The 24,717-nt window shown below is 41.4% G+C and overlaps 2 protein-coding genes and 2 non-coding genes across 12 annotated transcripts; 2 read left to right on the top strand and 2 right to left on the bottom strand.

Annotated features, from left to right (window-relative positions):
• Positions 1-459: 459 nt before the first annotated feature.
• On the top strand, positions 460-532 carry trnav-aac (transfer RNA valine (anticodon AAC)). The gene has a single exon. It is a non-coding gene; the product is annotated as a tRNA-Val (tRNA).
• Positions 533-1,268: 736 nt separating this feature from the next.
• On the top strand, positions 1,269-1,341 carry trnav-cac (transfer RNA valine (anticodon CAC)). The gene has a single exon. It is a non-coding gene; the product is annotated as a tRNA-Val (tRNA).
• A 2,256-nt stretch (positions 1,342-3,597) lies between these two features.
• Positions 3,598-10,197, bottom strand: LOC128630394 (E3 ubiquitin-protein ligase UBR2-like). Of its 5 annotated transcripts, none has more exons than XM_053678920.1 (10): positions 9,697-10,197; positions 8,395-8,486; positions 7,697-7,766; positions 7,469-7,617; positions 6,150-7,351; positions 5,846-5,981; positions 4,974-5,057; positions 4,793-4,847; positions 3,798-3,875; positions 3,598-3,678 (listed from the first exon to the last, which is right to left on the bottom strand). In XM_053678920.1, the coding sequence occupies exons 5-10, from the start codon at positions 6,162-6,164 to the stop codon at positions 3,648-3,650; spliced, it is 399 nt and encodes a 132-aa protein (XP_053534895.1). In that variant the 5' UTR covers positions 6,165-7,351; positions 7,469-7,617; positions 7,697-7,766; positions 8,395-8,486; positions 9,697-10,197; the 3' UTR covers positions 3,598-3,647. The 5 variants fall into 5 exon arrangements, 2 of the variants coding, with proteins under 2 accessions (XP_053534895.1, XP_053534896.1); XR_008394642.1 differs by having other exon boundaries at positions 3,603-3,678; positions 3,792-3,875; positions 9,697-10,195; XM_053678921.1 differs by lacking the exons at positions 8,395-8,486; positions 9,697-10,197 and adding an exon at positions 7,854-7,944.
• Positions 10,198-10,200: 3 nt separating this feature from the next.
• Positions 10,201-19,772, bottom strand: LOC108262456 (E3 ubiquitin-protein ligase UBR2). Of its 5 annotated transcripts, none has more exons than XM_053678927.1 (7): positions 19,654-19,772; positions 15,835-15,992; positions 15,240-15,328; positions 12,354-12,418; positions 12,120-12,259; positions 10,842-10,922; positions 10,201-10,671 (listed from the first exon to the last, which is right to left on the bottom strand). In XM_053678927.1, exons 3-7 carry the CDS (start codon positions 15,322-15,324, stop codon positions 10,560-10,562), a joined length of 483 nt encoding a protein of 160 aa, XP_053534902.1. In that variant the 5' UTR covers positions 15,325-15,328; positions 15,835-15,992; positions 19,654-19,772; the 3' UTR covers positions 10,201-10,559. The 5 variants fall into 5 exon arrangements, 4 of the variants coding, with proteins under 4 accessions (XP_053534902.1, XP_053534903.1, XP_053534904.1 ...); XM_053678928.1 differs by having other exon boundaries at positions 15,835-15,988; XR_008394654.1 differs by lacking the exons at positions 15,240-15,328; positions 15,835-15,992; positions 19,654-19,772 and adding an exon at positions 11,877-11,979 and having other exon boundaries at positions 12,354-12,498.
• Between the last annotated feature and the right edge of the window lie 4,945 nt (positions 19,773-24,717).

Genomic DNA, 24,717 nt, shown 5'->3' with positions numbered 1-24,717 from the left:
TCCCATGGCTTCCCTTGCTGTTTTCATACAGATTTTTTGCTGGAGGGAGCAGTTCCAGCAGTTAATATCTTGGATGCAACTGGATACAGGGGCATCTGTCTGTGTGGAGGGCACACTGCACAGCACTGACTGCTGACCAGCTGCACACTGTGCAGCCAGTGGTGGTACCCTGGCAAGTGATGCAGGGGCCTTACTCTGTGAGGAGGCTTGCAAAGCACATTCTGTTGACCAATTTATTGTTATTGTTTCCTTCCTTTTGTGCCAACTACCATGAAGTACCACAAGAGGCTCCAAGTTACAATCTGTGCATTGGCCGGTAATCGAACCCGGATCAACTAGGCAGCTATGCTCACCACTATACCACCAATGCCACAATTCAACTCGGGTGAACAAAAGTTTAAGGATGTGCTCTTCTCATCAGAAGACCATAGGCAACATCCAAAGGGTCACCCTTCTGTGGTTTCTGTAGTGTAGTGGTTATCACGTTTGCCTAACACACAAAAGGTCCCTGGTTCAAGACCGGGCAGAAACAAGCTGGAAATTTTGAACTTTGATTTAATGACTGAGCGGTTGTCATCACGGTAGGCTCAGGTCCTCTAGGAACAGCCGTAAAGCGAGACCTTGGACAGAGCAGATTTCCTGCTTTTGTAGCACAGCAGTTGGAATCAGGTGTGGCTCCTGCTAGATTCGAATGAAACGCTGAAGATTGGACAACGCTGATTAAGACCAATCAGCATATTGACATATTTGCTTATTAAATATAAAACATTGACTATATAGATGGCTGATCGCGGAAAATCTACACCTCTCATCACAGTTTGCATGCTAGGTTGTCGCGAACAAGAGACAGACACGGAGAGGCCGCATGTTCTCAGGCTTTCGCCCCTGTTCACGGGTCAAACGTGCCCTGTTGCATAATGATGTGTTTACAAACAGCAAAGAGAGCACTAAGAACTCAAGTGGCAAGCAGAAAGAGTCGTAGGAGGCCTGCAGAGAAGCCTACGGCACATTCTGTTGACAAACTTATTTTCAGGTAGGTGATTCCTTCCTTTTGTGCCAACTACCATAAAGTACCTCCAGAAGCTCCAAGTTACAACCCATGGACTGGCCAGGAATCAAACATGGATCAACTGCTTGGATTGGAGCTATGCTCACCACTATACCACCAATGCCACGCTGCGCCATTCAGCTCTGGTGAACAAAAGTGTACGTATGTGCTCTTCTCATCAGAAGACCATAGGCAACAGCCAAAGGGCCACCCCCTCGTGGTTTCTGTAGTGTAGTGGTTATCACGTTTGCCTCACACGCAAAAGGTCCCTGGTTTGAGACCAGGCAGAAACAAGCTAGGAATGTTGAACTTTGCTTTAATGACAGAGCGGTTGTCATCACTGTAGGATCAGGTCCTCTAGGAACAGCCTGAAAGCGAGACCTCGGACAGGGCAGATTTCCTTCTTTTGTGCTTTTGTAGCAAAGCAGTTAACATTTGCTTACAAAATGAAAAGGAGTCTCTGGTTTTCCCAAGAAAGTGGAAGCCTGCCTCTTACGTAGCTCAGTAAGGCTCCGTGCGTGACTGGAAAATTTTCCGTAAAGTAGCGGTCGCCAAGTTCACCCATCAGCAAGAGGTCTACGCCCGAAAAAGGCTGGGAGCGGTTTCCCTTCCATTGAGCTTTTGTAGCAAGGCAGATAACAGCTGCTTGCAAAATCACAGGCAGTCTCTGCTTTTCCACTGAATGTGGAAGCCTGGCTCTTTCCTTCATCAAGAAGACAAGAGTAATGATGCGCTTGACTCGAGGTTGCAACTTGTAATTCCCCACCTCCAAGCGGGAAAACGCAAAGCAAATGCACCCTCAACCTGAAATTGCCATTCCTCAACCGTGGGAAGTCTTCTCATCTACCGGTTCCTTCCCTGTTCATCGAGTGACGTCGAGTCGGCATGACGGATTCAGAACTCACAAAGTGGCACTTACCTCAGTGGTTATTTGCTTTAGATCAGGGTCGTCCAGTCTTATCCAGAATGGGCCAGTGTGGTTGCAGGTTATCATTCTAACCAAGCAGAAGCCACACTTTAGTCTATTGAAAGCCAAGATCGGCGGATCCAGCAATTGGAATCAGGTGTGGCTCCTGCTAGATTGGAACGAAAACCTGAAGATTGGACAACGCTGCTTAAGACCAATCAGCATATAGACATATTTGCTTATTAAATATAAAACATTGACTATATAGATGGCTGATCGCGGAAAATGTACACCTCTCATCACAGTTTGCATGCTAGGTTGTCGCTAACAAGAGACAGACACGGAGAGACCACATGCTCTCACAGTTTCGCCCCTGTTCACGGCTCAAACGTGCCCCGATGAAAAATGATGTGTTTACAAACAGCAAAGAGAGCACTAAGAACTCAAGTGGGAAGCAGAAAGGGTCGTAGGAGGCCTGCAAGGAAGCCTATGACACATTCTGTTGACCAACTTATTTTCAGGTAGGTGATTCCTTCCTTTTGTGCCAACTACCATAAAGTACCTCGAGAAGCTCCAAGTTATAACCCGTGGACTGGCCAGGAATCGAACGCAGGTCAACTGCTTGGACTGGAGCTATGCTCACCACTATACCACCAATGCCACGCTTTGCCGTTCAGCTCTGGTGAACAAAAGTGTACGTATGTATTTTCCGAAAAGTACTGGTCGCCGAGTTCACCTATCAGCAAGAGGTCTGTGCCCGAAAAAGGCTGGGAGCGGTTTCCCTTCCATTGAGCTTTTGTAGCAAGGCAGATAACAGCTGTGTAGCACGTTCCTCCATCTGGGAGGGAAAGAGAATGATATAAACAGTGGTTTAAACACAAATTTTACAAGGCACGTTGAGTATCTTGTTTGAGTTCTCACCTGAGCCCTTGGACAGTTCTCCATAGTCATCGAGGTACAGGAAAAGAACCTGATTTTCCCCCACCCTGTAAAAGACAGCAGAGGCTCATGTACTGCAAGCAAGGACTTGACAATACCTACAAATTCTGCATATTCACAACCATATATGTTAATTCAGCAGGAATGTCTCAACTCCAGGCCTATTGCTGGATTACTAAGATGTTGAGTTTTGGGAGGAAAGGAAGCTTGAAACTGTGTAGGATGGAGTGTTTCTAGGACAGGGTGGAGTCCCACTAGTATAAGAAGTCATGTATTAATAAATGAAAAGTTTTTTAAACATTTTGGAAGATGCCTGTTATGTATTAATATTTGACCAGTTAATTGATTATTACATCCTCTTTCAATAATAAACTGTATTCCTTGCTTATGAATAGTTTATTATGGGACTTCAAATTAAAGTGTTATTCGGAGTATTTTTAGCAAGCTGCTGTTATTTTTCTTATTTAGTAGCTTTACAGCTTCCTTCCCAAATTGAGTAACCCATCTGTGAGGGATTATTTCTGACTAATTCACACCAATGCCCAGCCCTGATATAAACAGGCAATGCACCTATAAGACATGACAATCAACACAGATGTGTCTTCCTTCTAACCTGAGGAAGATGCTAACACCAGCTCAGCAAACAAAGGTGTGTGCAGTACACGCTTCAACGTCCTCACCCTCCAGCTCAGGCTGGCAGCAGCTGCTCTGAGAAGACAGCATCGTGCCACACACCAAGCACAGAGTTTGAGCTCAAGACTTAACTCCATCTGACTTAGGACAGCTACAAAAACAATGGAGGTTATAAACACAAAAGCAATAACTAGAGATGTCCACCAGAATTCTATTCTATTAAGCAGATACTGGGTATAAATGAATGCAACTCAGAGTACACACACTCACGTGAAGCTGAAAGCCTGGTTGATCAGTGCACAGTAATCCTCTGGCACATCAATTAGCTTATTGGATTCCCAAGGAAAACTACACACACACAAAAACCAAAAAAAAACCACTGAAACCATTCTATCTTAACCCTCTTACCCCTAAGTTCCCACAGTATTATGTCCCATAACCCTATATTCCCCAGAGAAACAGCACGCCAACAATTAAATGAACAATTTAATTTGAACATTTTTAGGCCTTGAAAAAACTTATAATGTATTTGTGTAATATTACTTTGAAAATGAAGCAGTTCAGTGTTTTTACTCCACTTAGAGCACAATTCTTAACTAGAGAGAAATGCTCACTAAAATCCTTCTAATCTTTTAGAAATACCATACAAGCGTCAGCGTGGTCAATGCCTTTGAATAAATGCATTTTAGCGCCAAAAGTCAAGTTTCTGCTGATAATCAGAGCAGCAGGTAGTGTTTTCACGAATGCACAGAAATGGTCAGGTTATGACTCCAGACCCCTGCAGTGTCAGTCGCACTGGTTGATGCTGAAGATGAAGACGGATCAGGGTCTGAATCATGAGTTTGCATCACTATCAGTTTCGGTTTCAACATCACCTGAACTTTCACTGCTGTCACTATCTAGAATCCTCGCTATCACCTGTGTAACTGTGTATGTTTTCTCCCCCCCGTTTTAGATGTACCTGTGTTCACTTTGGCATTTTTAGTTAACTTCTACTATTAAGCCAATATTCACGCTTGGATCATCTTCATTGTAATGACAGCGTAATGTAATCACGTCGTGACGTCACGACTTCAACCTTCCGGGTCAAAAAATAATAATTAAATAAGTAAGGAATCATAGCAGAGCAATGCCAGTACACCGGCCTCACGGGGATAACATTTACACTGTAAATCCGCTATATCGGCCTTACGGGGTACGGGGGTTAAAACCACCATTTCAAAGCAAAGTTCAGAAGGCTATAGATAAGAACAAAGAATGATCACCTTAAGGGTTTCAGGTGACTGGAGACATTGTTGCATGCCTGGATGTGAGCACCACCTGCAGGACAAATGGACAACACACTCAACCCATTACAAAACAATCAATGATGTGTACACATGATATGGCATCATCAGCATTCACAGAAAACCTGTCATTTCTCGGCTCACTTATGAACATTCTTACCCCTGAAGGAGGGAATCCAGAAGCTCCTGGTGATTATAATAGAGCTGGAGCAGGTTAGGAGGCAGACACATATGCACCCAGCACCTACAGATAGATAGGGGACAGGGAAAGAACAAGATCAGTTTCATTACTTACAATATACTATATACAGTGCATCCGGAAAGTATTCGCAGCGCTTCACTTTTTCTCCATTGTTATGTTACAGCCGTATTCCCACATGGATTAAATTCATTATTTTCCTCAAAATTCTACAAACAATACACCATAATGACAACATGAAAGAAGTTTGTTTGAAATCTTTCAATGAGTATGAAATTTATGAAAAATAAAAAAACAAAAAAAAGCACGTTTATAAGTATTCACAGCCTTTGCTCAATACTTTGAAGCACCTTTGCTCGGCATCTCTAATAAGCAGTAAGTTTTGGCAAAACTCAAAACTTGACAACTCAGACACAAAACCATTGCTATTCACAAAACAGTCTACTAAATACTGAAACAGTATAAAAAAAACAAATAGTAAATAAAAAACATGTGTACTGCAGCCTGTATAGAAACCTGTTAGCCTGTTAGGATTACATTTAAGCACTTTTTAAAAATTGTGTTCAAACCCAAAAAAACCCCAAAATAAATCCCTACATAAATCTAACGCTCTTGGCTGCAGTGAATTACTCTGACAGCCCCATTATTGACTCCCACACAACTGTGCCTGACAGCACACTCAATAAAAACATCCCAAAAGAACATTCATACTGACAAACACGTTATTACTCATTTGTAAGAACGAGGGTTAATAAACACACACAAATGACAACATAACACAGATCACCATCTACTGTTAAGTTGTACGTGCTCCAAGTAGAATATGCTCTAACCTGGCACAGAGGTGAGGAGGATCTGGACCAGGTGAGCAACAATGACCAAGTGGAAGAGATGCAGGTGTGCAGTATCCGCACTAAGCCCTGAGGAGTCTAAGCAGTGCAATGCTGAATAGGACAGCACCAGACTCCCCTGACATACAAACACAAAACATGATTCAGAGACTACAGCCAAAGAAACCACAGACACTGACCTGTTAGACAGACAGGTTTAGATTCTGGACAACAATGATACTTTAATCTGATGCTAATATACATTTAATAGTGCCTAAAGTATCATTTAACAAGCTTCTCAGCTCACCACTAAGTGGAACATGTCCACATCCAGAATGCAGGGGGAACTTTCCACCTGGGGATCAAGAACAAGTGCTGCACAGAGCACAGTTAAAGAACTAAAAAACTACAAGTGAGAGAAAAATAAATAATGAAATAAATATATCTGCCAACAGTCACATGAAGTGATTTTGCACAGAGGAGTGAGAGGAGACAGTCAAGCATGCAGAGCCAAACTGAGCCAGGGAACTCAAATAGTCTCCTAAACAAGGGCACGTTTTATGACACTTCTATTTTTTATTATTCAGGATACAAAATATATATAAATATCACAGGATATAGAAGGAATTAGAACTGAGGAAGGAGAGCATAATACCTGCAGATATTTGTGATTCAGAATATTTAGTAATGCTACCAAAATGAACCCCGAACATAATTGAGCAATCTTCTAGATATCTTTAGAGTGCGAATGATGCTCAGAAGCTTGAGTAATGATTTGACAGATGCAGTCTATTTTCATTTATATATACACAGTTATATATGCTTTTATATTTAGAATTACAAGTGAAAAGCAAATCAAATCATCGGAAGAATTTATTCCAGTGTACAATTAACTACTACATCCTGCAAGCAAGCAGTGCTTAGTGGAGTATTTTAACAGTACTAACAATACCACTGATACAGAATTTATTACATCATCACACATCCCTCGAAAGAAGAATTCATTCTGGCATGATAAGTGTCGCGTACTGTGAGGAATACAGAAGCAGAAGCGGGCGGCAGGTTCAGGCAGAATAATCCAGAGGGGTGAACACAGTCCGTAGTCAAGAAGCAAGCGAGGGTCAGGCGATCATGCAAACAAAACAAACGGGGCAAGACAGAGGCCAAAGTCACTTATCGAATAAACACGGTAGGTAACGCTTGGAGAACGACAGAGAAACTAGTCTGCTGAACATTTACTTCACAAAGTGTCTCTGAACCAAAGTCTCTTAATAAGCCGTGGAGAGTGGACAAGGTGATTGGCTGCAGGTGTGTGAGATCAGAACTCCGGGGAGGTGAGCGCATGCGTGTGTGGGAAGTGTAGTCCTCAGCGGCCATGTTAGAAGTGGGTGTTGCTTCTCGGGAAACCGAGTCCTGGCTGGGCTGAGATATGACAATAAGTTGGGTTGTCATACCTGTCTACAGGGTAAACTTCCAAACAAGGCTTCTCCTCATCTACCAATAATCTCTCTGTACAAAATACCAAAAAGCAAAACATTTTTACTAACTACCCCTTAACACAGGTCAGTGAATATTGTAAATCTTATACATGAATTGTTAGTCTGTAAGAAATGGGTGCAGACTGACCTATAGACTGGATGGTGCAAGAACAGCTGCCCCAGCACATGATGGGCACACGGGGGTTCTGCTCATTAGGGTGCACCTTAAGGCCAACTTTATAAGTTGCGGTCCCAAATGTCATCAGCATCTCCCTTATGGAGCTTGAATAAGGGGTGCTATCAAAACACATCACAGGTCAGTGTTAAAGACACGCTCAGATACGCAGTTGTGAAAGGAAACCGTGGGTATGCTTACACTGGTGTGTGGTCCAGCCTGAAACTCTCAGGAGGAGGAGAGTCCTCCACAGTCTCTGTCTCACCAGCATCTAAAAGACAAACACCACAATATGACTGCATGTGCACACATACACACACAAATAAGGAGCACACGTACTATATATGATGAGACTCACTTGTTGGCTTGGCTCTCTTATGAGCAGAGTGCAAGGCTCTGATCTGCTTATAAACCTTGCATTCAGCCAATGAGCCAGACCTGGCTGCTCACTATTGCTGTAGCTACAAACATGCATGCATTTTACTATTTAACCAGAGAAAATGTCACCTCAATGGGACAACTGGCAAATTTACTGTAATAAACTGAGTCAGTGTGACTAAATATCTTGCAACAGCAGTGGATTAGCCATCTTACATAAGCAGAAATTCTATACTCTGATCTCAACATGGCAAGACATGCAATTCAGCTACAGATGATATCAATTCCCTTGCTATAAAATATATAAATAAATAAGAGGAATAATGGAATGGGGTATGCACTGTTACAGTGTCATTCTGTACCCTTCCATGGCATTTCATAGGCAAGCTTGCATTGGTTACAGAGCCACTACAACTAATTCGCCAATGCAATGGTTAAAATATTAAGCGGTCCGGATTCAGAGCAACTCCACTTGTCTCAGTGAGGGGCAGGAGAGGAATGAGTGTTACTGCGACACTTACAGAGTGGACACAAGTACTCCCCATTCACTACATCGCAACTGGTTTGCTCATGCAGCCACTGCGCATCCTGACTCTGGAGTGTCTCAAAGTATCTGTAAGAGAAAATAACTCGAAGATTAAGAGACCATTATTTGACAACCTGTCAAATTTCCATGAGCTTTATATGTACCATGCAATCACAGAAATGACCGAACTGGTCAGATCTATTAAGCAGTGACAAGCAAACTGATCCACTGAGCTGTTAAGCTTGACATGGATGTAGGATTGACGTGGGAACACCATATACTGCTTGTAAAGCTCTCCGAGGTAACCTTATTCTTCAGGAGTGTAAACTGTTGGACAGCGCTCCCCTCCATTGAAGAACGGGAACATATGAAAAGTATTTTTGATTGGGAAGCGCACAGCACACGGCAGAATCTGACGTCCTCAACAACCGAGCATTGCTGATTACCAATCGTAACAAGTTCCATCACCTGATTTCTTTAGCTTTTGATACTCTCTGGCTGCTCCTAAGGCCATACAGACTTCATATGAATCCATAATGAACTTTTTCACACTATCTGTTGTTACCCAGATGAGGACGGGTTCCCTTCTGAGGCGGGTTCCTCTCAAGGTTTCTTCCTCTTAAAACATCTTAGGGAGTTTTTCCTCGCCACCGTCGCCACTCAGTGGCTTGCTCAGTTGGGATAAATTCACACCTTTAATATCTGTATACCATGTTGATATTTCTGTAAAGCTGCTTTGAGACAATGTCTATTGTAAAAAGCGCTATACAAATAAAATTGAATTGAACTGCACTTACTCCTAAGGTCAGATCAGGTTAACGTTCTTTGCTTCCCCATGAGGCGCAATAAATTTACAGACTACGCAAGTAACACTGGCTTGATCTAAGACAGTGAAAAATAGTCAAGTGCACATAGCAAGCTTTGTTTCATGCTTTGTGTCGATGATCAGCTCACTGTATTGGGACAAAAAAATATATATATCTGCAGATCGCATATTTAAGCCAAATACATCCAATTTCGATCTACATCTTATCGATCACCACACATCCATGAAGACTTTCCTGTACATCACAGATTAGGTTTTTGACTTTTCAGTCACAAAACATCCCGACTGATTGATTAATATTATCTAATTTATTGTGATTGCTCATATAAAGGTCATATTTTCTAGACAAACTATTTACTGTTAGCTGCTGATTCTATTGCCTATATCCACAAACATTTGAAAGCAGCAAAACTTTTTATTTGGGATTAAGTAGAAGGCTGTCTAGAAGTAACATTTTGCCCAACTCCTCACCTCTGCCAGCAGTGAGAGTGCATGATGTGGCCACAGCTGCCGGTATGGGTACCAAAGGACAGGTCAGGGTGCATGAAGAGGGGATCATAGCTCTCTGGAACACACATGTATCCTCCAGAAATAAGCACACTGGCTACTCAAACCTATCCAATTACTTGACTTGCACACTGTAAACCATAACCTTACCTGGATTGTGAGGGGGTCTTTTGCGGTTCTCGGACATGACCGTAGAGCGTTGGACAAAGGCAGCGAGCACCATGGCGGTGCCATCAGGTAGGATCTCCTGCGCTTTGTGACACAGGATACACATCTCCATTTGCCTCCTCTCTCCTCCTCTGGCACGCCAACAACGAGGTCCCACACTCACCAGAGCACCGTCACATGAACTGGGGCTGTACCAAGTAGAGACGGATGGTTACAAGTTCACTATAACCTTAATTTTATGTTAAGGTCCCTCTGAATTTGTTAAAATAATCAATGTTGAATAAATGGGTTCATCTTTTTTTAATCACCAGGAAATTGCTAAAAATGGCCTAGGATCCTCTCTACTCATTTACCCCAACAGAAAATGCTCGAAATGAATATGCAAGATAAAGAGTTTAAGGATGGGAATTTACTTATGTTATGTGAAGACCACCATTATATGCAAGAACTTTTAGGACAAAGAACAGACAACTGCTCAGCAAAGTTAAGGAGCTGTTGATGCATGCATTTACTGACATAAATGTACTGACTGGATATTGAGAATACAATACAAGTTGACTTATTAAGAACACTGCGTCACTACGAGCATGCTTAGGTACCTATGCTCTGCTGATGTAGAGGCTGAGGCGTCCAGATCCCTGAATCCTGCGTGAGCAGATCTATGTACTTATTGATAAAATGACTCTGGCTCTATAATGTTTGAGCCATGGTCTTTTTCCAGCACAGTTCAGCCTTCCTTTTTCTCTCTGCTTTGTCTTTGTCCCACACAGTCTGCAACACACACACACACACACAAACACACACACACACACACACACACACACACACACACACACACACACACACACACACACACACACACACGTAGATTTAAGCTCTTCAACACTTTAAAGGGTAATGGTTAACATGTCAGTGGAATAGAAAGTTGCTCAAAGTCTGACCGCCTTGTGACAGTGCCCTGTTCCTTCACAGGGAGGTGCAGCAGCTGTGCACTCACGCATCGTTTTAATGCTAACCACCATCTGTGTAGAAAAAGACACATAATTTAAGAAAATACTTTTACAAGAAAACGATACAGCAGTGCAGTTAGAACTACATGCACACACAATCAAAGTCTGCAAAACTAAGCAGATGTTCAATAGAACACACTTGTGTACTAAAAAGTATACACACACACCATACCATTAAATACTGAAGATGCATTACAATTTTACTAACATTTAATTTGCCCGTTTCTCTTCAAAGTACATACTGCAATACATCATTAGCCTTGGCCTACACCATGGCCTTCATATGTACATGTTCTGCCTGGTGCAGGTGTCCTGACAGTTTTCACTATATGGAAAATAAAATGCATACATCACAGTGCATGGAAATTCAGTTTGTGTAGTAAGCAATCCTTACATGTCATTTAAATATTCATGTTGACATACAGCTTTTAAGTAACACGCACAATAAGCCACATCAAAACACCTCTAGGGCCACCTACAGATGATCAGCAGCAAAACCGCTTTGTGACAGTGAAGCATTTGTGCTGGTGTGTGAGGTGAGAGGTGCTGCTTTGCCTACCAGCCACGCCACCTTGAGCGGTATTGCACTGCTTGGATTTCAAACAGGTCTTGATGATGCAGCACTGCTTTAAACTTCATGGTAAAAACGCTCAACTTTTGTATGTTGCGCCTACCTTCAGTGAGCGAATTGTAAAACATGCTAGGCTGCCACCTGGTGGACATAGGTGCACGCATAGAGAGAGTAAGGCAAATTGCAAACATAATCAAGATGTAATTTCACTTTAAGGATCCAGCGAATCATGTCTTTGTGCGCTTCCAAGTGAGGCGCGCACTGCAAGGTCTCTAACAGAGCCAGGATGCTTAGAGTGTTGCCGGGGGCTTCACCGGGACCTGTGATACAAGAACCACAGATCTAACTACAGGCTTGAGGTTTTGAGATTGTGTGAGATGATGTACAAAACTTACGGGAGATTTTGAGGGTGAAGTTGAAAGTAACTTCATCGTCATCCCCAATGTTCTCTAGCTGTTGCTGCTCCTCCAGCAGAGCCATGCCTATCAAGTGCAGCACCTGTAGCAACACACACATACAGAACTGTGAGCACTACTCAGTCATTAAAAAGTGATGCTCATGACCACAGCATAGCAAGTGGAATTTTGTTGAATTTACTACACTATCATGTCATTTTAACAAAACATCCAAACATTTACCCTCTGCAGCATGGACTCAGACCAGTGTCCTCCACTGGGCTCCATAGCCCACTGCAGCACAGCTCCCAGCATGCCAAGCAGCACGTCACACTGCAGAATGTTTCCCAAGCTGGCAAACAGTGGGCAGAATGGAGGCAGGGCTACGACACACACAGACACTCACACTTCAGCAATCTGCATTCAACTGACCAATCATTTTCAGATATGACTACAATCACTGAAGAAATAGCTTACCTGGGTCCTCTCCATTCTGTCTCTTAAGCTTTCGCTGAGCTTCCTCTGCCTGTATCCAAAATAAACTACATAAAAATTTAGAAAAACCATTAGTGCTCATGTGACTAAAGAGAATTACTAAATCTGCCAAAAGCAGCACATCACCTTAAGGATATCCTCAGCACTAACAGCCAAATCAAATGCAAACGGATAAGTGCATATATTGAGCTTCCAAAGAGCATTTCCTCATTAGACCACTAGGCACTCAAACTGGTATTTTGTCATTTATGTGCTTTTCTTTATCAATCACACACTCTGACAGAGGCTCTACACTTAAGAGAAGGAACTAAAGAATGAAGTAACACGTGAGTTGAAGACAGTTTTAGTTACTGCGTAGCAGGAGCTCGGGTACATGCTTTAAGTAGTGAATTATTATTTACAAAAACTGTTTTCAGAATTGTAATGCTGTTCTCTCCAGGGAAGGGGTCACAATGTTAACTGATGTCTGCCCCAGAGACAATAACAGCACCGAGACTCTTCCCGTAATGTCTAACCTGAAATCTTCCTGTAATGCTGCAGACCGAGGGGTCCTGGTCCAGGATTTAAGAGAAATTAAGAGAAAAATCAAAATGCTGACTTCCTGTTGAGTTTAGGGTTGTAAACATACAGTACACTGCAGCTCTCCTTCACTAACTCTAATTCACTCCATTTAAACTCACGGTTGCCAGATATCACTAGAAAAGTCAACTCCAGTTTCCATGTTTTGATTTATCCCCCCAAAACACAATATTATCAGCAGACATGGACACTGTACTGGGGAACCGATCTAAAACTGAAACAAAAATAAAACTACTAAAATATAAAGACAGAAAATGTGCTTAGTTATAAATAAATCATTTAATATATAAAAAAATAGATATTATAATACCTTCATAAAATATAAATAAAATGAGAAATGAAATAATGTTTAATTACTATGGGTTGCATTTAATATCAATTTGACCTTAACCTTAGATCACTATTTCCTTAGAAAGCTACTAGCCTTTTTCCTAATATGGATCATTTTTGTGTTAGTCTACTCTTAATTAGGACTCTTTATTGTTCAAGATATTTTAAAATAAATATTTTATGCTGTATATTTATCAATTAACCAACAGTATTTCTCATTGCTATTATTTTATTCAGTTAACAGTGTCCATGAACAGAGAGCTTACATTTAACTGTTTATGACAGAATTCCTGATTAAAGTTTAAATAAAAAAAGATTGGTATCTGGACCGGTATTGGCTGTAAAAATCCTGATCGGAGCATCCCTAATGAACACCATTAAACTAAAGCGCTCTGCATCTGACGGGTAAATGAACTCACCCAATCACATCCTATATGAGATTATTCAGATATCTACACAATACACACAGAGCGGTTCGAGAACTGACTCCAGCCCAGAACCATGACAGGGAAATGTCTAATAGTGTAGCTTTAAATATATTTAAGAGGAGCAGACTCCAAACAGGTTAACGGTTGTTTTGTGCATACAGTCTGTAAAATGAACTGAAAATATTACATTTAGTTTATCAGAAGGTAAATTAATGTCATGACTCACACGATGTTCCTAAATTCCGTCATAATTGACCAGCTCAAGTTCTCATGCCTACTTGTGTGTTATATTGTGGCATGAGAAAACTTAAATGTGAAAGTGCAATAAAAAATATGTTGTCACTAAAATCAATTAATAATCGTGATAAATAATCGAGATCTCAATATTGATCAAAATAATCGGGATTATCATTTTGGCCATAATCGTGCAGCCCTAGTGCACATGAACACTTATAACTTACACAATGTCTGGGGTAACTGTTCTGCTAGAACTGACCAGATTTTCTCATTGACTTCATGGCAATAAAGGGTACAATCAATACCCAGACACCTGAATATTCGAATAATATGCTCCTTCGACAGTGGGACAATCGAGAGCGTCCTGACCAGCTGTCTCACGGTGTAGTACGGGAACTGCACCGCCTCCAACCACAAGACCCTACAGCGAATTGTGAGGACAGCTGGAAAGATCATCGGGTCTCTCTACCCACCACACACCTCCTTCAACTACCGGTGCATCCACAAAGCCACCAGCATTGTGGACGACCCCTTTCACAGACTATTCACCCTCCTGGCATCTGGCAGAAGGTACAGGAGCGTCTGTGCCACCACCAGCAGACTCTGCAACAGTTTCTTCCCTGAGACAGTCAGATTACAGTGCTCACCTGGGCTAGTCAAACACCTCACCCAGTAAGACTCATACCACTGCACACCGCACTAACCCAGTAAGACTACATAGCTGCATCAGTCACTTTATACTAGAGAACTATTTCTGCTGCCAGTATTGCTGCAATACATGTGCTGCTACATTACACAGTAGCTTACAGTGTACAGTCCATGTCCTGTGTATCTACTGTCCTGTGTATTTGCTGTTTTGTGTTTTTATTGTGTTGCACTCGTCTCACACAGAACAGTACGCAAGACTACATAAAGTGCAAATACACAACTGTGTTGCATCATGGTCCGGAAGGAATGTCACTTTGTTCCAGTGTATACAAGCTATATAGAGGAATGACAATAAAAACCCACTTGACTTAACTAATGGCACCTCAAAAGGTTAAATGTGTATTCGAATACCTGGCACATCCCTAATTAGAAAGACTATTAACTACTAAACTTGAAGTTTAATACATTCTGCACTAGGAAAGAATAAGGATTCTTGTTAAATGAACTTCACTTAGTGTTGTGGTTTTAGCACATGGAGCCATTGCTTATTATAAAACTGAACAGCTATGAGAGTAAAAGCACTGCAAACCCAAATAAAAATTAAAGCATATTTCTAATTCTGAAAAAAAATGACATACTGCTGTACCTGCAGTGAAGATTTTCCCTGCACCCGAGAACACCACCACACGGCACTTTGAGTCTTCAGCAATCTGATTAAAGCATTCGATCATTTCACTGTAGGGGAAAAAAGCACTAATGATGTTATTATGCAAAGTTGCCTATAACGGAGTATAAAGCCAACACCTTATATAACAAAACAAAGACGTCCAATGCAACAAAGCAGAATTATACAAGGGGGAAATGAACCTTTTTTTTTTTTAACCTAAATGTCTTCCAAAAACATTTTTTTTTTTTCATATTTTCATTTTTCCCCCCCAGATAGCCTTTAAGAACGCTTTTGACAAGAGAAGAACGTATTGAAATCATTCTCATGCCTGGATCAGGAAGCTGTGGCAAGGTTGCGATGGACTAACAGGAAACATGGCAAACACAGCAAACATACAAACACAGTTTCCAAACTTATTAACAAATTCAAAAAAACTGCAAGTGTTGCAGACCAACCGAGAAGTGCACGTCACTGACGAAGGCACAACCGACCTGGTACTGGCAAACAGTCCCTTATGTATGGAGACTTTTGGAAAACCCAGTAGTTATGTCCTTTATTTGATGGAAAAACATACCTCCAGTAGGCCTAGTTCATGGCGTTGTGTTTCTCTGGTCGGTGCAACTCTAAAGGAGTGATGTGATTGGCTGGGTGGGTGACCGACAGGGTGGTGAAGGGTGGAGTGGGGCCTCCTGGCTCGAACAGCGTTCAGAGTAGGAAACCACAGGCTCCTGTCTGATAAACACCAGTCAACAGGTTAATATGATGACTGTTTATGGAGATGAATAAACGACACAAGACTATGGCCCCATACACAGTGATGGACAATTTACAGACAGAAAAGTGACTGAAACCTTTGTTTGGTGCTACAATACATAAATCATCTTAGTCCTAGTGGGTTTATGTTAGGAGACATTAATGGAGCATTTCTGAAACGAATCTCCAGTGTCAACACTGTAAAAGTCAGGGCTATAAGTAAAGCTACAAGTTTTCAGATACAGCCAAGACATCAGCACAGAGGACATTTTTGTGGCCCTCTCGGTAACATGACAAGCAGCATTTTGCTTTGTTTTATATATAAAAAAAGTTTTGTTTTTTTTAAATAAAATAAATAAATAAAAATAAATAAACACACCACACAATAGGTGAGGGAAGAACAGCTCTTACAACATGCTAACACAAGTGAGAACAGGAATGTGTTTTCATTCTACAGCATTAAATGCAACTATACACCGATCAGCTACAACAGTAAAACCACTGACAGGTGAAGTGAAGAACACTGATTATCTCATTACAACAGCACCAGTGAAGGGGTGGGGTATATCAGGCACCAAGCGAACGGTTGGGGAAAAATGGGCAAGTGTAAGGATCTAAGCAACTTCGATAAGGGCCAAACTGTGATGTCTAGATAACTGGGTCTGAGCATTGCCAAAACGGCAGGTCTTGTACCTACCAAAAGTGGCCCATGGAAGGACAACTGGTGAACTGGTGACAGGGTCAAGGGCACCCAAGGCTCACTGATGCGACTGGGGAGCAAAAGCTAGCAGAGGCAGTGTGATGTTCTGGGCAGTGTTCTGCTGGAAAACCTCGGGTCCTGGCTTTTGTGTGGATGTTAATATACTTTTACAAGTACCACTTACCCAACACTGTTGCAGACCATGTACACCTCTTCATGGTAACAAAATTCCCTAATGGTAGTGGTCTCCTTCAGCCGAATAATGTTCGCTGACACACTGCAAAAAATGGTTCAGGAATGGTTTGAGGAACATGACAGAGTTCAAGGTGTTGACTGCCACCAAATTCTTTGAGCAATTGAGCATCTGTGGGATGTTCTGGACAAACAAGTCTGATCCACGGAGGCCCACCTTGCATCTTACGGGACTTAAAGGAACTATGTTCTTGGTGCCAGAAACCACAGCATACCTTCAGAGGTCTTGCGGCATCCATGCCTCGACGAGTAAGAGCTGTTTTAGCGGCACAAGGAGGACCTGCACATTAGTCAGGTGGTTTTAATGTTATGGCTGATTTTTATTTATTTATTTTTTAACAGATTGTTAGTGCTGCCAAGTTGCTGTGGTGCAAGTGGAATAAAAGACTTTGGGATGTGCTGTTAACTCCACGTTGAGCTGAAGAACATGCCACCCCATCAGTAAATATATTTTCCTAGAACAACTCTGTGGTGTTTTATTCATTTGTTGATTTTGTGGTCAGTAAACCGTTTGTGTGTTGATTTTGATGATGATTTGGATCACTGTCCTGCTGGAAGATCCAACCACAGCCCATTTTAATCTTTCTGGCAGAGGCAGTCAGGTTTTCATTTAATATCTGTTGATATTTGACAGAGTCCATGATGCCAGGAAGTGATGGACTTTTAACAGATTGACCACACGGCATCACTCTTATGCCAGTTGACTTTTGCAGATGAAGCTCTTCCATAACATTCCAGAGCGTATTTTACCACCTTAACATCACCTCTAATTAAAACTGTGAGATCATCCGCATATGCAGATAACTTGGTGGGTTGTTGACAGTTTAGAGTGTCGATTTGTAGACCTGTTAATTCTTTCCTAAGCTTATATAGCAGGAGTTAAATAATTATGCTGTAAAGTCGGCCCGACAGGGGGCAGCCCTGCCTGATACCCTTCTGAGCCTTCACAGCAGTACTTAAGCTACCGGCCACTTTTATCATAAATGTAGCTTCAGAGTATAATAACCTCATCATTGAGATAAAATTTTCACCAAAACCAAAAGCCTTTAGGGTGTTAAAAAGAAAAACATGTTCGACCCGGTCAAAAGCTTTCTCCTGATCTAATGGTAAAAACCCCATTTCAATCTTATTGTCATACGCATGGTCATACAAGTGCCTTACTAGATGCAGATTCTCTGTAATAGATCTGTCTTTTATACAGTATGATTGGTCTTTGTGTATGATTGTGTGCAGTACATCATTTGCTCTGTTTACCAAACATTTTGAAAAGATTTTGTCTCAGAACCGCGCTCTGTCCTCCCCACGCACGCACTCCCAGAGAGAGAGAGAGAGAGAGAGAGAGAGAGAGAGAGAGAGAGAGAGAGAGAGAGAGAGAGAGAGAGAGGGGCACAGATCAATAGAGACAGAAAGGCAGTCAGACAGAAAGAAAGTGAGAGAGAATAGAAAGTGAGAGAGAATGACAGACAGAAAGAAAGTGAGAGAGAATGACAGACAGAAAGTGAGAGACCGAAGATAGAGATAACAGTGAGACACACATACACAGAGAGTGAGACAAAGACCGATCAAGAGAGAGATGGAAAGACAATCAGACAGACAGAAAGAGAAAGAAATAGAGAGAGAGAGAGACTTGTTTCTTTCAGGCTCTCATAGTGACTCAGGCCTCAGCTGGCGCTGTCCTTGGTGCTGAAATCAGTCACCAGCCTGCAGTTCACTGAATCTTCATTGCAGCATAAACATGATATGGGATGTTCAACAAGCATATACTGTACATGTGTGATGGTCAGGTGTCCACAAACTTTTGGCCATATAGTGTGTTCTTGAAAAAAAAGGAAGCTGGGTTCTAATGTTCAGACTTGATGACAATTTTAATAGAGCTGTGATGGTTTAGCCCGAGACGGGACTGAAAACACTCAATCCACACTCGCACAGAAAGTGATAGGGGGCAAAGAAATAAAAAATTTTTTAAATAAAATAAAAAAAGACACTTCCAGCAGGGTTTACTGACTGTTTGGTAAACAGCTCCCCAGTGCAATACGTTATAATAATGCAGATACAATGAGGGCCTCAGAAACCATAAACTATTACGGGAATGGTCACTTAAAGCGTTCCCGTATTATGTACACACGCATAACAATAACAGGTGGTCATGGTAACGCATCACACAACCCCATCCTTGATTATCAGCTACTATAGGAACGATAACATATTAGAACAAGTGCAATAATATACGAGGGTGAATCAAAGAAATGAAAACCTTATAAAAACACATTTGTTTTTTCTTTACAGACTTTTCTCAGCACTATAACTCTATAACTCTGACTTTCCACCAGATCTCTTTCCTTTAGCACACATAAACACTTTGTACTCGATCAGCCTGACTCCCCTGGAGGTGTCCATCATGGAACATCCTGCCAGACCTGAACGTCAGCACATCTCGGAGCCACGGACGGGAGAAAAGGAAAGACGCATGACGGTGTGGAGAGAAGACAAAATGCTGAGTGACTCAGAGAGAGCCTCATCGATCCACTGATCACGTCATACGACTTATTATTATTATTACTGATGTGCCGAAGCTCGGTTTCCATTTTTAATCCCTTATAAGATTAGAGGTATAATCTGCTTATAATCACGTATACAATCTGATCATAATATACATCATGCATGTTATTGTTTTACACATACACTCACCCCTTCGTTGCCAGAGATCTAATTAAAGACTGAGATTGAACGTGTCCCTCCTTCTGATAGCGTAAAATTACACGTTACAGATTTGGAATTGCATTCTCGCTGTGATGTCTCACACTCTTTACTCTGGGAAGTGAGAGAGAGAGAGAGAGAGAGAGAGAGAGAGTGTCAGAGAGAGAGAGAGGGAGAGTCGGAGAGATAGAGAGCAAATTTCATAATATTATTAATAATTTAAAAAACGGAGCAGATCCAATAGGGCTTCACAGCAGCAGTACTTTACCTCAAAGTGATTTGTAACACACACAGTGGAAATGGTGTAGCAAAAGTCATGCAACCATTGTGGGGGGAAAAAAAAGTGTGTGTGTGTGTGGGGGGGCTCTGATACTTTGTACCTGATGCTTCCGAGCTTCCATCTTTTATAATTGTGATTAATGGTCCATTAGAGAAGAAAAAATTCAGTTCCATTCTTTGATTACTTATTTGGCATACAGTGAATATTCATACTTTAAGGCCATGTGGAACAATTTCCAAAATGCATTTAAATGGGGTAAATTGTGTACATTGAACCGAGAGTACTAGACATGTTTGCTAAAAGCAACACAAAGGCTTTATTCAGACTGCAGGAATTTTATATTGTGTGTTTAGATTTTTTCTTTTAGACAGACTGATCAACTGCAAATTTGTTCATCATTCAAAATCTTTCTGCAGAACTCTGTTGAAGATTCTGTACATCAGAGATTCATCTGAACTTCAACAAAACATTTCACATTTATAGAGTTTTGTCTACGGTCATCAAGTAATCACATTTATAAGTGTATTTATTATCTCTCCCCTCCTTGATGGATATTTACACCTCCCGTTGCCTCAGCAGAGGAAAAACCATCATTAAGGACAGCTCTCACCCTGGCTCTGATCTGTTTAATCTGCTGCCCTCAGGGAGACGATACAGGTGCATCAGAACAAGGACTAATAGATTCAAGAATAGTTTTTTCCCCAAAAGCTATAACCATTCTAAACACACACATGTACTGATTTCACAGTATAGGTATATAGTGTCTCAGAACTGTGCATTTTATAGTACCCCCCACTTAACCATAGTTAAGACCCAAATCTCCACCATTCTGAAGGCATAAAGTACGTATTCATGTGTAAGCAAACATTTGTTTTATCTATGGAAAATAAATGAACATTAGAACAGATTTACTTGTCTCTGACTGAACAAAGCAGGCCATATTAAACTGGGTTAAATATACAAATCCACACAGTTCACCAGTCCAACAGAATCTGTACAACACGTTAGCAATACTTCTGCTCTGTTTAGACCCAGAAAATATAAAATACTTACTTTAGTATGAAATTTCAGTCGAGTGTCTACCATGGGGTCGGGATTTACCGTCTGTGAACACGTGCAGGAAAAGCAACCCACACGTGCAACCCTGACCGAGTGAGAACGACTCAAACGATTCAAGAAGAGGATTCTGAATCGGTTCATTTAAAGAATCATTACCAAAGCTGCTTATCCTACTTGAATGAATTAACTGAATCAGTTGAACCGACTCTTCATCGCTCAGTAAACCAACGCCGACGAGAATTTCAGGATTATTTTAAAACATTTATATATTTTTTGAGAGAAGTTTAACGGCTTGAGAAGTGACTCAAGCAGCCTTTTTATTCACAAATCTCACACACACAAACAAGAACACGATACTCGCTAAATATAAATATATATATATATATATATATATATATATATATATATATATATATATATATATATATATATATATATACATATATATATATATATATATATATATATATATATATATATATATATATATAAATTTTGTTTCTCCTGCTGACATATATGGCCATCTTTGCCTGCCCTATGATAAAATTTATCAACTGGCACTTAAACCTTTTTTTTTTAGAGTATTTAAAACCAAAAATAAAAGTTTCGATTGTAAAACTCTCATTAAAATGGCCAAGCAGTCTCTGTAAAACAGTAAAAAGAGGCTTCAATCTTACACAGTGCATAAACATGTGAAACACAGATTCTCTCACAGCACAGAAAGGACATTCATAACTCACATCAGAGTTTAAAACACAGATAAAAGAATTAACAGCCAGTGCACCGTGTAAAATCCTCCACTGTAAATACCCACACTTTTTTGTTAATGGTGACTTGTACAAAGCCCTCCATTGTGGCTTTACATGTTCCTTTATTTGTAGAACAGAACGCCAAGGTGTGTCGACTCTTTTGTCCAGAAACTTTTTATTTAGAGATAGTACACACATTTTGTACAGTTCTTTCCCAGATGGTAACTTGGGACCCACAAAACTTAGTTTTTCAGATTTAAAAAGCACACCTGAGCACTCATGTACATTCGCCGAGACTCTAAAATCCGGAAAAGGATCTTGGTCATTGGGACTACTTAGCCCTCCGGAATATTCCTCCAGCATTTTAAAGACCTCTTCAGTCAACAGGGACCTCCATTCCACAAGGAACTGCGTGACTACACGGACTGACCTCATCTTTATGTGTCCAGCAACTGCCACCGCGTTCCCAAACTCCGGTCCTGCTAAGGTCAGTAGGTCACCTAGAGTGACGACTCCAGCCCTGCGGAACCCCTCCGTAAGTGCAGGAAACGGCTTTCTCTGAGATACATCTAAAATGGAACCATTTATGATTGGCTCCTCCAGCGGCCAGTAGAGAGAACTTGAGCATTGTACTCTCTGCACTGTTAAAAGTCCCCACACTTTAAAAACATTACGGTAAAAAACAGGAAGTTTCCTGATGTCCATCTTTTTCGGGTCCATCCAGAAAAGAGGTTTATTTAAATCCAGTCCTTCAAGTGTCTGTAAAATGGCACATGCTACAGCCTTCCAGTTTGCATTTACAGGTCCATGTAGCAGCCTTTGCACAAACTGTAACCGAAAGGCTGCAGTCCTGCTCTGCAGGTGTACCAGTCCATGTCCCCCTTCATCCTTGGGGAGAAACAGAACACTCTGTGGAACCCAGTGTAGATTATTTCAAGAAGACATTATCATGGGCCTGTTCATTGTAGATTTCACACTTGCACAGTTCCTTGTAGAAACCTACTGCTCTCTTTCGAATTTCTCTATGGTCCACTAAAAGTGTCCCATCATCAGAAAACAGGCCATGTATCATCTTATTCTGACCATTCTTTTTTCCAAATTAAAAAAGAATTTCGACGGTGCATCCATACACTCCACATTCTGAAACCGTGACCTGACCAGAGCTCCTTGTGCAGTAACGTCTAGCAATTTGGTCAATAAAATTTTTTGTCCTTAAATTTTCTATGCATACCTGCCGTCCTGTGCTTTTCATTAACTCTTGAAGCGTCATTATTTCGTTCTCCAAGGATTTCATGCGTAGAGTTGTGTCTCTCGTGACATTGGAGGTATACTGTTGACACAGTTGTTTAATTTGTGTTTTGGCAAAATCCCACCACTGTTGCACAGATTCAAAAGAAACCTTTGTGGCCCTAAAATCACTCCAAAAATATTTAAACACATACCTAAAATGACCGTCTTGCAATAAACTGGTGTTAAAATGCCAATACGCACTCTTATGCTTGAGTTTACTTAAATACACAGTAGACAGAACCATACAGTGGTCCGTAAATCCTACTGGTATAATTACACAACTTCTAAAAGCTCTTAACTGGTGTTTAAAACCATCAAATTTATCTAATCTGGCCATAGAGAGCATATTATTATAGGAGTGCACCCAGGTATATTGTTTCTGCATGTGGTGAAAATTTCTCCAAATGTCCACAAGGTCACAGGAATTCATTAACTCGACTAGACTTCTACGTGATGGCATATGGGGCTCTACATGATTCCTGTCGATACCCAGCTCTGTCTAACATTACATTGACTTTTGTAAGGATTTTCTTTAGACGGTATCCCTCCTGATCAGTGAAACCCCCTTCTCCCATAAACCCACGTGTTTTTTTAATGAACTGTTCCACATCCGGAAAAAACTCGTCTATCCTCACATTCCTAGCATGTTTAGTCTTTTTCAGAAAAGCCTTGATGTCATCCACGCTATATTCATGGCTCGAAAAGCCACTTACATTTACACTACATGTAATACTACAGTCGGAGGCTTCGCACTCGCTCTCTACCTCCACAGAATTCAGCTCCTCTGCAACATCTTTCCTCTTAGCCTGTGCATGAGGACGATTTCTCCATCTCTTTCTCTTCCGTATCCATATGAGAGCTATCATCCGCAACTTCATCAGCAAGGGACAGATCACACTATCTAGTGACACCGTACTGTCCTGTGTATCCTTATCACCTAAATCCGGCTCAGTCTCAGCCTTCTCTTCTTCACCCGGTTGAACACCGACACCCTGGTGAGAGGGGCCAGCTTCAGGTGTCTCCACCTGAGAAGGTGCTGCTGTTCCCTCTCCCGGTGTGTGGGCCCCATCCACCCCAACGTCCTCTCCAGCAGTAACCTCGTTACCAGCGGCCTCATTAGCATTATCATTATTTTCGGGATTCACCCGTCTTTCAGGACAGGCCCTCACCAGATGACCAGATAAACCGCACCCAAAACACTTCATTGTAGTAATAGTAGCGTAAATAACATAATTAAAATCTTCCACCTTTACATTCAGTGTCAGATCCAGATCATTATTGTCCTTCAGAACCATGTACACACACTGTCTGAAAGACACGACATGTTTTACACGAGGGGATTTACTTGTACTCGCTATCTTCTTGATCTGAGAGACCGGTTTTCCATAGTGGGATAGAGTTTGTGACAGAACCTCGTCCTTAATAAAAGGAGGAACATTCGACAGGATGACTTTTTTACACAGGGTTGATAAAGGAAGCATTAAGTGGAACACATCATCAATCACAGCTCCACTGTCCACCATGTCGTTTGCTAACTCCACCGTTTTCAGAAACAGCACGACGGCACTATTCATCCGGGCGGCAGACAGAATGTTGTCGTGTCCAACACTCTCCCCCACGGCCAGACACACCTCCTCAACGCTGGCGCTAGTGGCTACTTTAATAGCATGCCGCCGC

The sequence above is a fragment of the Ictalurus punctatus genome, unplaced genomic scaffold (assembly GCF_001660625.3).
Source record: "Ictalurus punctatus breed USDA103 unplaced genomic scaffold, Coco_2.0 Super-Scaffold_100056, whole genome shotgun sequence".
NCBI lineage: Eukaryota > Metazoa > Chordata > Actinopteri > Siluriformes > Ictaluridae > Ictalurus > Ictalurus punctatus.
The sequence above is the reverse complement of the archived record's forward strand: the minus strand, read 5'-3'. Positions and strand labels throughout refer to the sequence as shown.

Coding starts and splice junctions, on each gene's coding strand:
- LOC128630394 (XM_053678920.1), bottom strand. Junction 5,058..5,845: donor CCTCCTCACCTCTGTGCCAG/GTTAGAGCATAT, acceptor ATCTATCTGTAG/GTGCTGGGTGCATATGTGTC. Junction 3,876..4,792: donor AGTCACCTGAAACCCTTAAG/GTGATCATTCTT, acceptor GTGTGTGTGTAG/TTTTCCTTGGGAATCCAATA.
- LOC108262456 (XM_053678927.1), bottom strand. CDS start 15,324: ATGATCGAATGCTTTAATCAGATTGCTGAAGACTCAAAGTGCCGTGTG. Junction 12,260..12,353: donor ACAGAATGGAGAGGACCCAG/GTAAGCTATTTC, acceptor TGTGTGTCGTAG/CCCTGCCTCCATTCTGCCCA. Junction 10,672..10,841: donor CAGGGCACTGTCACAAGGCG/GTCAGACTTTGA, acceptor TGTGTGTTGCAG/ACTGTGTGGGACAAAGACAA.